The 16203-nt window shown below is 45.0% G+C and overlaps 1 protein-coding gene and 1 non-coding gene across 2 annotated transcripts; one reads left to right on the plus strand and one right to left on the minus strand.

Moving 5' to 3' along the window:
• Window positions 1-785: 785 nt before the first annotated feature.
• Window positions 786-10256, minus strand: LOC132565768 (transcription initiation factor TFIID subunit 12-like). The gene is made up of 6 exons (XM_060230500.1): window positions 10171-10256; window positions 5670-5921; window positions 5267-5344; window positions 4432-4546; window positions 1424-1512; window positions 786-867 (listed from the first exon to the last, which is right to left on the minus strand). The coding sequence occupies exons 1-6, from the start codon at window positions 10237-10239 to the stop codon at window positions 832-834; spliced, it is 639 nt and encodes a 212-aa protein (XP_060086483.1). The 5' UTR covers window positions 10240-10256; the 3' UTR covers window positions 786-831.
• Window positions 10257-15514: 5258 nt separating this feature from the next.
• On the plus strand, window positions 15515-15656 carry LOC132565771 (U11 spliceosomal RNA). The gene has a single exon (XR_009554939.1). It is a non-coding gene; the product is annotated as a U11 spliceosomal RNA (small nuclear RNA).
• Window positions 15657-16203: the final 547 nt, after the last annotated feature.

Genomic DNA, 16203 nt, shown 5'->3' on the forward strand with positions numbered 1-16203 from the left:
GATCAAACACTGAAGGAGAGGGCTGGTGGGCTATTTTTAAACTGTTTTCCACTCTGCTGTAGGAGAAATTAACCAGCCATCAAGTGTGGATGCACACAGTATACACACAGCCTTGATCTCTTTTCTTAGCCAGTAATCAGAATCTACTGGTTAACGTTGTGTGTGCTGGGTACCGGACAATCATCCTAGGAGGACTTTTGCCTTGTTGTAAATGGCTCCTTTGAAAGCAAAGCAGCTGCAATTCACAAAAAAAATAATAATAATAAAAAATCAACTTCTTTCTTGCTTGATGTTGAGCCTCAAAATAAGTTTGTTTTGAAGGGTTTTTTTTTTTAAAGACAGGCCCAATCTCTTGCTCCAGATTTGATGCCTTCAGTAATGTGTTTTTCACAACTGGTACCATGACCTGGTTTTAGAGTCATAATTTCTTTACTAATAAAACAAATCCAAACACTGACATTACAAAGAGTTAAAGGAAACAAAAACATCTACAGCTGCTTCTAATACTGTTCTTCAAAATACCAAGATATTCTGTCCCTTGGGCAATCCCAGGCACAATAAATCACTGTTGAAGTCAGAAAAAAGGTTGATGTTTCAAGATACATTGTGTTCGTTTGGGGGGGGGGACCAGAGAGGGGGAGAGGCAGACAGGGCTAATGCTTTTGGCAGATCTCCCCTCCAAGTCAGATATTGCAGCACCATGAAATAGATGCCTCTCTGTAAAGCATAAATCATCCCATAGATGATGGCATAGAGATGTCACAGTTTAGAGGCAGATTTCCCCCCCCAGTCCCAGAAAAGCCATTTTTATCTCCTTGCCTTTCCCAGGCATTATTTCTTGGTTGTTTTGCGGATCAACGCCATCCTCTGCAAAGAAAAAAAACAAGTGTGAGTCAGGAACATGTGGTCTCAGCAAGGTGCTTGATTAATGAGATCTAGACAAATCCTTCCACAGTATCCAAATGCCTCCAAGCCCCCAGTCTTACTGATCATTGTGACCAATGTTCCCTCTAAGCTGCAGAGGCTTATGAGCAAAAATTCTACTTTGTGAGCTGCTGGTATTAAAGATGTGAGCTACTGCATAAACTAGAGTGCTCTGGGACCATTTTTCCTGAGCTAAGACAAAAATATGTGAGCTGGAGGCTAAAAATCTGTGAGCTAGCTCACGCTAACTCAGCTTAGAGGGAACACTGATCGTGATGTACCTGAGCTGAAATAGGATGCCAGCTAAACCAGCTAGCAAGGTGCTAGTCTCTACCTTGCTTTGGTGCAAAATGAGTATCCACACCCAGCAGAATGGCTTGCATGCCACAATCTTTTGGCACTCACATGCTCGAATCATCCAAAGACTTCTGCCAGACGTTTCAGAGCATATAATCTTTTTTTAGATTAGATTGTTAGTTTTTGGACAGCGGGTCCTTACCTGTTTATGAGCTTCAGTAGTGCAGGCTTTTTTATATGGCCTAATTTCTTCAGAACCGAAACCTGGGATCCACATATTCCACTGGCGCTCTACAGCAAAGCAAAGGTGGGAGGAGAAGCAGTAAGCAGGCGCAAAAGAAGTAGATTCCCCAACATTCCTCAAATTAGAAGGAAAAAGCCCAAAGCACTTCTTGCTGCCAGGGTTGTAAGAACTACATAAAGTAAGAAACAGAAATAAAACACCTATTTTGATAGGAGCTGGATTCTCTAGATTTTAATTCATTGCTTTTTTGGCAGGATCTGAGAGGTCCCTGTAAGAGAGCAAGGCTCTTATGTCCCTCTGTGGAACTATCTTGAACATCTGGATTAGAGGTTGGGTAAGAAATGTCACATCTGCCCACAGGTGCAAGGAAGCTGAACTAGGGGTTCTCCCTGAAACATTATAGCAGTGGAGTGGGGGACACACTGCTGTAGTTCAATCCCACAGTGCTGCCGAAAAGATCTGGAGCCACATGGGAAGCAGCAATCACCAGAGAGGATTGTGAGGAACTCCAAAGGGATCTGTTGAGGCTGGGTGAGTGGGCATCAATGTGGCAGATGAGGTTCAATGTGGCCAAGTGCAAAGTAATGCACATTTGGGGCAAGAATCCCAGCTACAAATACAAGTTGATGGGGTGTGAACTGGCAGAGACTGGCCAAGAGAGAGATCTTGGGGTCGTGGTAGATAACTCACTGAAAATGTCAAGACAGTGTGCGATGGCAATAAAAAAGGCCAATACCATGCTGGGTAATATTAGGAAGGGAATTGAAAACAAATCAGCCAGTATCATAATGCCCCTGTATAAATTGATGGTGTGGTCTTATTTGGAATGCTGTGTGCAATTCTGGTCACCGCACCTCAAAAAGGATAGTATAGCACTGGAAAAAGTGCAGAAAAGGGCAACTAGAATGATTAAAGGGTTGGAACACTTTCCCTATGAAGAAAGGTTAAAACGCTTGGGGCTCTTTAGCTTGGAGAAACGTTGACTGCGGGGTGACATGATAGAGGTTGACAAGATTATGCATGGGATGGAGAAGGTAGAGAAAGAAGTACTTTTTCTCCCTTTCTCACAATACCAGAACTTGTGGGCATTCGATGAAATTGCTGAGCAGTCAGGTTAGAACGGATTAAAGGAGGTACTTCTTCACCCAAAGGGTGATTAGCATGTGGAATTCACTGCCATAGGAGGTGGTGGCGGCTACAGGCATAGCCAGCTCAAGAGGGGGTTAGATAAAAATATGGAGCAGAGGTCCATCAGTGGCTATTAGCCACAGTGTGTGTGTGTGTGTGTATAAATTATTGGCCACCGTGTGACACAGAGTGTTGGACTGGATGGGCCATTGGTCTGATCCAACATGGCTTTTCTTATGTTCTTATCACATAAGTCTTTCCCACCAGCATGGCATCCCCACCTCAGCTGAGCAACAACCAGGAGGGAAGGACCCTACAGGTCAAAAAACATGAATCTCTGCCTTTCAACTGAGAAATTCAGGAATAATTGAAGTGTATCCTTGTGCTCAAGAAATTCAGTTCGGTGTAGTGCTTAAGTGTCGTGGATTCTAATCTGGAAGACCAGGTTTGATTCCCCCACTCCTCCACATGCAGCCAGCTGGGTGACCTTGGGCCAGTCACAGTTCTCTCTGCCCCACCTACCTCACAGGATGTCTGTTGTGAGGAGAGGAAGGGAAGGAGATTGTAAGCCACTCTGAGTCTCCAAGTGAAGGGCGGGGGTATAACTCTGACTATTCTTCCCCTCTCCTACAACACCTCCTTAGGCCCTGTTCCCTCTGGACACTGGATTTTGCCCCATCTATACAATGTGAAAGCCTGGAATCCTTAACATGTGAGGATTTTTTCAGCTATTTAAGGCAGGGGCGTCAAACTCATTTGTTAGGAGGATTGGATTTGACATAAATGGGACTTTGTGTTCTAAAACGTGATGCCAGACAGAGGAGATATAGACTTTATGAAGGAGACAGGCAAACAAAGATATTAATTTTTAACTTAAAATACAAACATGCTTAAAACTCTTGCAATACTTTGTTTAAAACGGAAAGGTAGGGGAATAGTAGGATATTGTGATGCAATTTTAAACATAAAACATCAAGAAAAAGCACAAGGATCACACAGCAGAAAACTAAAAATATAAAATGCTCTCAGCCTGGGAAAACATTAAATGCCAGGGCATTTCAAGCCTCTCCCCTGCCCACCCACCCCCCAGTCTACTCAGATTAGTAATGGCTCTCCAGTGTAATATCTCCCTATGACTGTGGGTTTTCAAGATAGCGTACTCACTAGGCACAAGTGAGAAGAGACAAAGCTGACTCAGAGCATCAACACTTGATTTGCAAGGACACAACTCTAGGAAGCTTCAGTTGGTCAAAGGAATGCTGGGAACTGAGTTCCTTTCCATTGAAACAAAGTTGCAAGGAAAACATGGGATTTTCCATTCCGGTCTGCTCTGCCCACAGACCTGAGCGTGAAATCCATTCTGCATTTTCTTTGCAGCATTGCTATGCTTTAGCCTCTGCAAAGAGAAGGCAGAAGGAGCTGGGAACGTTAGCAGTCTTGGGGCTTCGCAGGGTGAGGATGGGGCGGGGGGGGCGGGGAAGAGAGCCCCTTGAGCCTGAGTACCAGGAGGGCTGGTTTGGTCCACGGGCCACATGTGTTGACACCCAAGCACTAGGGTTGCCCCCCGTTTTTGCCATCTTTGAAGGAGGAGTCAGGTACATATATGACAGTTGTCACACATACGCAGTCCAATTCCTCCACCTAGCAGCCCCATTTGCAAGCAATAACTCACTGCACAGAACAGACTATTTTATCCATACGGTCTTATGAATAGGAAAGGACGTCTGCAGGAGTCTCGAGACACAGTCCGATTCATCAGGGGACACAAAAGGCTCATCCTCGAGTGACAGGAGCTGCACGTATAGTCACCATTTCTGCCCTGGCCTGGAGAAGCTTACCGAGGTGCAGCTGGACGTCTTTCACTTCCAGGGTGTTGGATTTGCGGTGTCGTGCAAGCTGGCAGGCAGCTGTCACCACGCTTTCAATGAAGTCATCAGCAATCTGCAGCAGCATCTGTCAACAGAGGAGAGGAAGAAGCCAGGTGTGTTCCGTGGTGGGTTTCAGCAGCTGACATTACAGGGATGACATATGAACATATGAAGCTGCCTTCTACTGAATCAGACCCTGGGTCCATCAAAGTCAGTATTGTCTCCTCAGACTGGCAGCGGCTCTCCAGGGCCTCAAGCTGACGTTTTTTCACACCTACTTGCCTGGACCCTTTTTTGGAGATGCCAGGGATTGAACCTGGGACCTTCTGCTCCCCAAGCAGATCCTCTATCACTGAGCCACCGTCCCTCCCCAAACATATTAAGATATGAAGCTGCCTTATACTGAATCAGACCTTTGGTCCATCCAAGTCAGTACTGTCTTCTCAGACTGGCAGCGGCTCTCCAGGGTCTCCAGCTGAGGTTTTTCACACCTATTTGCCTGGACCCTTTTTTGGAGATGCCAGGGATTGAACCTGGGACCTTCTGCTCCCCAAGCAGATCCTCTATCACTGAGCCACCGTCCCTCCCCTCAACCTCAGAAGTTTCTCACTTTCCCAATAAATTAGACTGGTATCAAGAGGCACCTCAGTGATTCTTCCACTACCAATACTGCTGATGATGTGTGCCTGTGCTGATGGCCTTACCATCTGATCAGCACTAGATAAGTGGTCCAGCCCCATAAAGGATGGAGTCGAGTGTGTACCAAAGAAGTCAGCACTAGTCTCTCATTTTAACAAAGGCCTACCTCCTCTACATCTTCATCCAGTTGCTCATTGGGATCCACCTCCCGGACAAGATCCTGCAGTTTTTTCTTGGTTAAGATCTGGGGGAGGGGGGGTGTAAAGGGAAATCAAATCAAGCATTACCACAACAGCAGTCATTACATCAATTCTCACCGCAAACTATAAAAAAGACTGGAACAATCCATGAGATATGTGCACTTTTGATGAAGAAAATACAAGGAGAATAAAAAACCATCAAATGATTTCAGGCAGGACTTACACAGTGCTCGGGAAAAAGACACCATTGAATAAAGGTTTAGCTTCCATTTTAGGCTGCAGGAGAGGTAGCACCAGGTAGACTCAAATGCAAGCAACTTTTAAAATCCCCCCACCCCCTTGCTTCTCCGGGACCTGAAATGAAATTACCTGGCTGCTTTCAGGACTAAGACGCCCTCCGCTGCTAGGAGTCCCAGGCATCTTTGCCACAGTGGTATTGTTTGCCATGGAGGTATGTGGGGGAGTACTAGAAGGTTCTGGCTTGATTGAGGAAAAACTGGATAAGTTGATCAAGGTAGATGGACCAAATTGGTTCATAATCTGCTGGGCTTTAGCCTTCAGATCATAGAATTTGTCAAGATCTTGCTTCTTCTTGGGAGTGTGAGGTCCTAAACCAATCAGCTGAAGGAAAAAAACCAAAACCCCATTGTTAAAAAAAAAAAGCAAGGAAAGGGATTTAGAGGGTGGGAAAAGGTGTAAAGATAGCTTTTTAAAAAGCTATTCCTGACAGGTAGGATTCCAGATGTTTCAATTTGATGAAATCTTTGGATACACATTTAGAGAAATAAGCTTCCGCCAATCACTAGGGGAAAACAACTTACTACCTCACGTTTAAGTCATTTCATAAGAAGGCAGGGGGGAAGTTTTTCAAGGCCTCCTTCCTAGAATAGTAACCTAGTATGCAAAACCACCACAATTTGGAAATCCAATTATTACTCCTCCTCCCGTGGATCCCAGATGTTTATTATTAATTTTTCAGACCAAACATTCAAGGCAGCCCACTCCCTAGGATTTGCCTGGCTCAAAAAAAAACAAATGTGAGGTGCTAGTTGATCTTTAAGAAATTATTAGCTGACCACTAAAACATATGGACATCTCCTCATTTGAAGTTCTAAGAGAAGGGAATGAAAAAGAAAGTTCTGCAGCATGCAGCTCTAGCTACAGCTGGACATCATCAATTTATGATGTTATCTATGTGTTTCAAACGGAACGTCTAGCCATCTTATAGTTTGGCAATGTCCACACAGGAAAGAAATCAAGGTATGTTCTTACTGTGTGAAAGCACATTTTCATTAAATCATATTTATTTGACTTTATTTTAAACCACATCTAGGCTCTCTCAATTCAGTCACATCTGGGCTGCGGGACCTGCACTGGCTGCCGGTTGTGTATCGTGTTCGCTACAAGGTGCTGGTTATTACCTTTAAAGCTCTATATGGCCGAGGACCTGCCTACCTTAGGGACCGCCTCTCCCCATATGTTCCCCAGAGAGCACTGAGATCTAGTTCTCAAAACCTTTTAAAAATCCCTGGGCCAAGAGAGGCTAGATTGAAAACAACGAGGGAGCAAGCCTTCTCAGCAATGGCCCCCCGATGGTGGAATCAACTTCCAGAGGTGATGCGAGCCCTGCGGGACTTGAATCAGTTCCGCAGGGCTTGCAAAACCATCCTCTTCCAGCTTGCTTTCAAGATAGAACCCGGCTAAATTGACTTTTAGCCATCTAGCCATCTTATACATGACTGTGAACTGTAGCACCTTAACTATTAACTTATAACAGCTGTTTTATCTATTTTAACCTACTCTATAACGGTAACCTAATTGTATTTTAATCTGTCTTTTGTCTCGATTGTATTTTATTGAAATCATGGTTGTCCCATGTCTGTGAGCCGCCCTGAGCCTGCCTTCGGCGGGGGAGGGCGGGATACAAAAATAACTTTACCTTACCTTCCTTGTGTACAGTATAGATCCCTGGTTGAGATAGCAATAGCTTCTCAAACCTCACAAAAGGCATGTGAATCATCCTTTGGTTTATATGTATGGTAAGTATCTTTTATGAACAGAGGAATAGCCGAGGCTCTGGATGAGCACAGATTCAGACTAACCATGATTCCCAACATATAATTTCTGGAGAACATACCCTTTACTCACTGTTCCCCCGCACCATGACTCTGGGCGATCCCTTAGGCTAGCTTCAGTTTTGCCCAAAAATGTTCCCGCGCATAACCTGCCCAAATTAATCCCAACAATACTTCAGAATTCCGAGGAGACTTTCTCAAGAGCTTTCTCCATCCATTTAAGAACGCCAGTGTCTTGAACATGCCATCAGTTCAGGCCATCAAGTTCAAATTTAATCAAATAAATCTGTTACCTAAACGACAACAGCAAAAAATGACAAAAAGGCTCAGTTCAGACTCACCAAAGCATGTTTAATACACAAACGAACCCTGGCTTTTTATGCTTCCCCTTAGATTCCTTTTTGCTCTTCATGACTGACATTAAGTTCATAAACCAGGCCCCAACAAATTTCTTGGACATGGGAAGCCAACCTCATTTTTCAGCCTTCAGGGTTTCAAATTTTAATGATCACATTTTTCTAATTATTGCTACCACAAAGCATAATTCTAGCTTTTTTAGTTTTCTTTCTGATTTTATTAACACAATGACAAAAGTGTGGCGGTATATAAATACAGGAGTAACCTTAGTAGTTATCACTACTACAAAAAGTTGACCTCTAAGACTAACCTAACCTCTCCCCAATTTCTCATAATTAAATTACTGGTTTTAAAAGCTTCGTATTTTTAAATATTGGAGCCAGTATGGAAAGCAACTGGTTAAGAAGTGAACGTAACTATCACCGCTGGAGGCTATAAAGTTCATATAAATCAGCAACAAGAACTCCATGCGCATGCATTTTGATGCCACACAACAAAACATATTATGATGCGAAATGATAAGGTTTGTACTTCTTTGGATCGCCAAGAAACACTACAATGAAATCGTTGCTGAAAATACTAAGTGCCACAATGAAATTTCTAGGCACCACGGCAACTGGTGCCTGGGATCTGTCAAGCCCCCGTCATAAGCAAAAGAAACCTCATTTTCGACTAAAAGGAAATCCGGACAAAAACTACAGCAAAGAACAAGAGGAGAACATATAATTTCTGATGCTCATGTAGCATCAAACTGTGGTTTTGAGTCGTATCTGGAAGGAGAGTATTGTTAGAGGTGAACACTATTAGCTTTTCTGTGGCTTAACATGGATGACATATGCGAATTGAGCTTATTCTGCACTGCAGCTTACCTTACAATTTTCACTTAGTGCACCCCCTTAATATCATATTAAAGTCCAAATATATACTACTCCAATCGCAAGACGATCAACTTGAAAGTGTTTTTTTCATTCATCGACTTCATTTAAATAAAACAAAACTGAACAAATTTGCTGTTAGTACTAAGCCACACAAAGGACACAAAAAAACCTCCTAGCAATTTCAATTCATGTTATAATCATGCATGATTCTGTTCAACATGTTTTGGCAGAGAAGCCCATGCCATGGCAGAAAATCCTGTCGCAGAAAGATCACCACTTTCAAACAAGGGCAGATTTTTCAACTTACAGAAAAAAAACTGTGAAAAACCTGCCCAAATGTAAAGAAGAAACAGGAACTGAGTGAGGTAATACTGGATGGAGCTTAGAATCAAGTTAAAGCTGAAGAATTTTAGAGTTCCGTTCCCTGCAGTATCGATGGATCAGCTTGCACCATGAGCTATCACACATTAACAGCTGCTTCAGGAGAATACTCAGGGTAGCCCTTTAGCTCACTCCTGCGGAGGTTAATGTAGGCTAGTGATAATTGCTTCTACAATCAGCTGGCAGGTTTAAAGAATGAGCGTAATATAATGCAGGCTATGAGAAAGGCAAAGTTCCACTCAACACCAACTAAAGTCAATCGCTAAAGCTGGGCTTAATTGGAACTATCCCAATTATATTATTGTCCCCTTCCATCTTCCTACATTCCTTCCCTTTCTTCTTCTTCTACTGCTTCTGATCTTGTTGAACCTTACTTTTATTTACTCTTTCTACTGCTAATCAGTTTTCTGTTGTAGCTCCTGCTTCTGGAATTGTTGAGCATCATTTCTGCCGCTTTTAAAGGACTTTTTAGAAAATTAACTTTCCCCCTCCATTTCACAGCTTAGCTCTTTCCCATTTCCCTCATCCTCCCTCTTCAATAATCTCAGATATAACGCAGAAGAGAAGATTTTGACTATTGTGGGTGGGGGCATGTACAGTTATTGCACTTATTATTTAACATTCCTAGCTTTCTTCATAAGTCACAGATAACTAGTAGCGGTTGCAAGACAGAAAAAGTTCAAATAAGCAAATGTTAGGGGAAAAGACCATATGTCGTTATTTGACACTTGTATACAGTGCTCCATTCTGGATTAATCATCATAAAGCCAGGTGAAGGATGCATAACTTTCCGCAGGGGCAAGGACCAACTGTAAAATGTTCAATATGAAGAGTAATGTCACTAAAAAGTTACTGAAAGCTGGAGCTTTTGACATTTCCCAATAAAGAATAGCAATAACTAAATATTCTATACAGACCGGTTCTCGGACTTAGCTCTTGCCAGTTCATTCATTAAATTGTGTAGAATATATTTGTGACTATCCCACATGGGCCAAATGACAATGACAAGAATTTTAGAAACGTAAAGGGACAAGCGAGAGATTCTTGCAGAATTTCATTTACCATAATCATACTTCAACCTTGGCATCCAACCAAACTCAGCAAGGCAAAACCAGTCAGCAGTTTCTCACTGCAATGCTAGCATGCCATGTCATGGTGAGTTCAAGCTAACTTACTTACAGCTATTTGAGTATCTAGGTCTTTAATTACATCAGAAACTGCTGTGGGACCAGTGAATGGAGAGGCCATTTTCAAGGGGGGAAAGTTCCTGCAAATAAACAGCCAGGGTTAACCTACAGACTTTTCCTGTTGCAAATACTTATACTTCTCACAAGCCAATTTGTATCAAAGGTTGTCACCCAGAACAGAAGCTCTGATGGATGTCCAGTATACCTGTAGCTAAATTAAATTATGCCAAGGAAAGCACACATGCATCTTACCCCTTTCTCCCCACTTCCCTTACAAGGAACATAATGAATCCTTACATTGATCTGTGATATATGAATGCAGCCAGGCAATTTAACTAGAACTCATTTTCCATCCACAAACCGGGGACTCTAAACCGAGAAAAAGCTGTTCAAGTTATCCACGTGCACAAATGAAGATGTGTGGGGTTAATCAGAACTTAAACGTTCATAGTGAACTATCCAGGAAAAGGGGTGGCAAGGAGATGCTCATGAGTCCAGCACAAGCCAGGTTAATAGATAATTTTGTATAACCATGTGTAAACAGGACATCACTACAGCCACTGTTCCTTCTTCACTTAAAACTGAATATATTATGGGGGGAAACATTATGAGAGTGATTCAGTGATGTCCTCTCCACACCTGATTCTTGAAATATTTTGTACAGTACCATTGAATGAACTGCCATGGCAAAACATCTTAAGGGTATATTGGTGCAACACTTTGGTTAGTGACTAGAACCTTGGCATTTAATCCAATCCATCTGCTGCTCATGAATGTTTTGTGGTTAGTTTTGCCTCCCATTTTCTGACTGCACCTACCACCTTGTGCCCACAGGCTCACTAACAAGTCAATGTAAATGCAACCATCTTACAGGACTGTTGAAATGATAAAACGGAGAAAGAATTGCATATAATCCTTGAATAAAAATGTAATAGAAACAAATTACCATACGGTAGTAAAGAAGGACACTTAGGCCTCTGTTAAAGAACTACAGGAAAGCCTACATCACCTTCCTCTGAGCAATACTGACTTTATGTACGTCACCCATACATACCACTTCCATTTTCATTTGATGCACACTGACAAAGCCTGAAGAAACAGATGAATTGTCAAAGAGCCAGTTTGGTGTAGTGGTTAAGTGTGCAGACTCTTATCTGGGAGAACCGGGTTTGATTCCCCACTCCTCCACTTGCACCTGCTGGAATGGCCTTGGGTCAGCCATAGCTCTGGCAGAGGTTGTCCTTGAAAGGGCAGCTGCTGTGAGAGCCCTCTCCAGCCCCACCCACCTCACAGGGTGTCTGTTGTGGGGGAGGAAGGTAAAGGAGATTGTGAGCCACTCTGAGACTCTTCGGAGTGGAGGGTGGGATATAAATCCAATATCTTCATCTACCTCACAGGGTGTCTTTTGGGGAGGGGGAAGGTAAAGGAGATTGTGAGCCACTCTGAGACTCTTCGGAGGGCGGGATATAAATCCAATAACTTCTTCTTCAATGAAATCTTCCTCTTCTACCTCTTTCCCTCATGCATTTTTGCCTCTTCAATCTGTAAGCCAGGGTTTTATTTCCAAACTTCATCTTGAAGTCAATGTTTAATCAACAAGATTGCTCTAGAACGTCAGTCCCTTGAAAAGCTGGCTAAAGATAAAAGTAACACGAGCAATCCCCCACTATTAAATTCCAAGCCTGGAGGCAGGGGACAAACAAGGTATAACTCTCAGGAACGTAGAGATGTCCCCCCTCTGCCAAATACTATTGTCCTGCAAAACATTCCCAAAATAGCCATTAACCTAAATTTCTCTCTCTCTCTCTCTCTCTAGTTATCATTTATCCCATTCTTTCTTCAAGAAGTTTCTCCCCACCCACCACATAATGTACACAACACTACCGTGAATTAGGTTAGACTAAGAGTTGGTGACTGGTTAATGGTCAACACAGTATGTTTCCGGGCAGACTGGGGATTTGAACCTGGGTCTCACCAGTCCTGCATAATGCTGTACTAATTGGTATCAGGGAGGTAGCCACATTAGTCTCTAACGGTGTAACAAAACTTTATTCCAGCATCACCTAAAGACAAATAAATTTTTCCAGGGTTTAAACTCTCATGCATTGACCTGGATAGACCAGGCTAATCCAATCTTATCAAATCTCAGATGCCCTGGTTAGTATTTGGATGGGAGAGCACCAAGGAAGGCCAGAATTGTTAAGCAGAAGCAGGCAGTGGCAGACCACCTCTGAACGTGGCTCAGTGGTAGAGCATCTGCTTGGGAAGCAGAAGGTCCCAGGTTCAATCCCCGGCATCTCCAAAAAAGGATCCAGGCAAATAGGTGTGAAAAACCTCAGCCTGGAGAGCTGATTCAGTAGAAGGCAGCTTCATATGTAGGAGGGATGGTGGCTCAGTGGTAGAGCATCTGCTTGGGAAGAGCAGTGGGAAGAGCAGTGGTAGAGCATTTGCTTGGGAAGCAGAAGGTCCCAGGTTCAATCCCCGGCATCTCCAACTAAAAAGGGTCCAGGCAAATAGGTGTGAAAAACCTGGAGAGCCGCTGCCAGTCTGAGAAGACAATACTGACTTTGATGGACCGAGGGTCTGATTCAGTAGAAGGCAGCTTCATATGTAGGAGGGACGGTGGCTCAGTGGTAGAGCATCTGCTTGGGAAGAGAAGGTCCCAGGTTCAATCCCCGGCATCTCCAAAAACGGGTCCAGGCAAATAGGTGTGAAAAACCTCAGCTTGAGACCCTGGAGAGCCGCTGCCAGTCTGAGAAGACAATACTGACTTTGATGGACCGAGGGTCTGATTCAGTAGAAGGCAGCTTCATATGTTCAACGTCCCTGGACTTGAAAACCCTAGGGCTGCCTTAAAACAGCTTCAACTTAACAACCCCACCAAGCTTTCATGAGAGGTGTTATTGGGGGGTGGGGGGGAGAGCTGGAATCAGCATGCAAAGGTACATTACAGAGGTATCCATTTGATTACAGTAAGGTATGTATAGAAGCGGGAAGTGCAAAACCTTAGCATCCGTAATGAGATAACAATCTTATGTCCCTATTCAGCCCTTGTGGTGGTGGTGGGGGGGTCTACTGTCCTGCAAAACATTCCCTGTATTTTAACTCCTATTAGCCATTCTTGGTATCACCCCTCCCATCTTCTAACCTAAGGGCCGAGAGATCTTCATTTCATTAGTATTTGATGAACTGCGTGTCGAATCACCAAAACTTATACCCTAGACAATTCTGTCGATCCTAAAAGGTGGTAATAAAACTGATTTTCTTTCTTTTTTTTTAAACCATAAAAAGGGAAGCACAACGGGATTAAGGCGAGGTTCAACCTCTACAAGGCACGACAGAGTTGAAGAGCCAGAAGCAGGAAAGGGCTGCTTGTTCACGGAGGTCGCGCAGGGCTGCCTACTTCAGCTTAGGAAATGCCTGGAGCTTCGGGACAGTGCCTGGAGAGAGATCATTTGGAGGAAGAAACTGCATCAGAAACTGCTGTGGGACCAGTGAATGGAGAGGCCATTTTCAAGGGGGGGGGGGAGTTCCTGCAAACCAACAGCCAAGGTTAACCTACAGACTTTTCCTGTTGCAAATACTTATAATTCCAAGCCAATTTGTATCAAATTGTTGTCACCCCAGAACGGAAGCTCTTTGGGAATGTTTTGCAGGACAATAGTATTTGGCAGAGGGGGACATCTCTACGTTCCTGAGAGTTATACCTTGTTTGTCCCCTGCCTCCAGGCTTGGAATTTAATAGTGTGGGATTGCTTGTGTTACTTTTATCTTTAGCCAGCTTTTCAAGGGACTGACGTTCTAGAGCAATCATGTCCAGTATACCTGTAGCTAAATTAAACTATGCCAGGGGAAAGCATACATGCATCTTACCTAGGGTTGCCAATCCCCAGGTGGGGGAAGGGGATCCCCCGGTTTGGAGGCCCTCCCCCTGCTTTAGGGTCGTCAGAAAGCGGGGGAGGGAAATGTCTGCTGGGAACTCTGTTATTCCCTATGGAGATTTATTCCCATAGAAAATCATGGAGAATTGATCTGCGGTTAACTGGGGCTCTGGGGAGGGGGCTGTTTTTTGGGGTAGAGGCACCAAATTTTCAGCATAGCATCTAGTGCCTCTCCCCAAAATACCCCCCAAGTTTCAAAAAGATTGGACCAGGGGGTCCAATTCTATGAGCCCCAAAAGAAGGTGCCCCTATCCTTCATTATTTCCTAAGGAAGGAAGGCATTGAAAAGGTGTGCCGTCCCTTTCAATGTGATGGCCAGAACTCCCTTTGGAGTGCAATGATGCTTGTCACAGCCTCGATCTTGGCTCCACCCCTAATGTCTCCTGGCTCCACCCCCAAAGTCTCCTGGCTCCACCCCCAAAGTCTCCTGGCTCCACCCCCAGATATTTCTTGAATTGCACTTGGCAACCCTAATCTTACCCCTTCCTCCCCACTCCCCTTACAAGGAATCCTTACCCTGATCTACACCAGCAGGCATAGGATATAACCGCGCCCACCCGACACAGCTCCCATTCCCTGCAGGGAAACTGGACTCTGCAACTCCAGGCCGTACCTGGCAGTTGGCAACACCCCTCTTGACGGTTTCCAGGCTGCCCCCAAACCAGGCGGGTTCCTCGGCAGCCCTTTCTAGGCTGAGCCTCGGCGGTGTCCGCTCACCTATGTCGCCATAGCCACGTCCCGCCTCCGACGACTTCTTCCCTCTCCTCAAGAAACCGCCGGGCCGCGCGACACTTCCGGGATCACGACCCGCCGTAGCCTAGGAACTCAAGGCAGACCGCGCGCCTAAGCAGGCGGCCAATCAGCGGCCGCGTCGCCGACCCGCGTCACCGTTCTCGCGCCGAGCCTCGGGGGGCGGGCGACTGCGCACGCGCGCGCACGCGCGCTGAGGGCTTACGAGGGACGCGTCCCGGATCGAAACGTCGTCGCTCGTCCCCGCTTCAGCTTCCCCGCTGCGCTCCTCAAGGTCAACGTCGCACTATGTTTTACAATTCCTTCTCGCAAAGCTTGGCTCTCCCAACCTCTCGTGCATGGGCCGGGCTAGTCCAATCTTTATCAAATCGCCTTATCTATTCAGGAGCACATTACCCAGAATGCATTGCGCAAATTTGCATCTTGCCTGCCGAGGCGGGCTCAGAGCTTTACTGCGCTGCAGAATCGACTGTTTGCAAAGAAACGTCCCTATAAAGCCCAAGGGGGGTGCTGAATGAATGAATGAACTTTATGAATGAAGGAAGGCGGTTCTGTTTGTTCTGCGGGGCTTGCGCCCGGTGGCTCACTGTGACCTCTCGGAACCTCTCACACAGCCTGGTGCAGCCTCCGCAAAGCGGAACGGTTAAAAAGGGCTTCTGCTGTGAGTAGCACATAGAAGGGGGTGGCTGCGGCTTTCTCTCTTTCTGTGCGGAATCGCTATCAAGAGATTTCGGAAGCATAATTTTTTACTTGGGGGTAGCTGGTAATCGGTTGTTCTGGCTCCCCCTTTCTACCAGGTTTTAAAAAAGCAGTTTATGGGGAGGGATGGTGGCTCAGTGGTAGAGCAGCTGCTTGGGAAGCAGAAGGCCCAGGTTCAATTCCCACTGGCATCTCCAAAAAATGGTCCAGGCAAATAGGTGTGAAAAACTTCTGCTTGAGACCCTGGAGAGCCATGAATGGGGCTGTGGCTCAGTGGTAGAGCATCTGCTTGGTAAGCATGAAGGTCCCAGGTTCAATCCCTGGCATCTCCACTAAAAAAGGGTCCAGGCAAAGAGGCGTCAAAGACCTGAAGAGCCGCTGTCAGTCTGAGAAGACAATACTGACTTTGATGGACTGAGGGTCTGATTCAGTATAAGGCAACTTCATATGTAGGAGGGATGGTGGCTCAGTGGTAGAGCATCTGCTTGGGAAGCTGAAGGTCCCAGGTTCAATCCCCGGCATCTCCAACTAAAAAAGGGTCCAGGCAAATAGGTGTGAAAAACCTCAGCTTGAGACCCTGGAGAGCCGCTGCCAGTCTGAGAAGACAGTACTGACTTTGATGGACCGAGGGTCTG

Source organism: Heteronotia binoei, unplaced genomic scaffold, assembly GCF_032191835.1.
Source record: "Heteronotia binoei isolate CCM8104 ecotype False Entrance Well unplaced genomic scaffold, APGP_CSIRO_Hbin_v1 ptg001601l, whole genome shotgun sequence".
Lineage (NCBI taxonomy): Eukaryota > Metazoa > Chordata > Lepidosauria > Squamata > Gekkonidae > Heteronotia > Heteronotia binoei.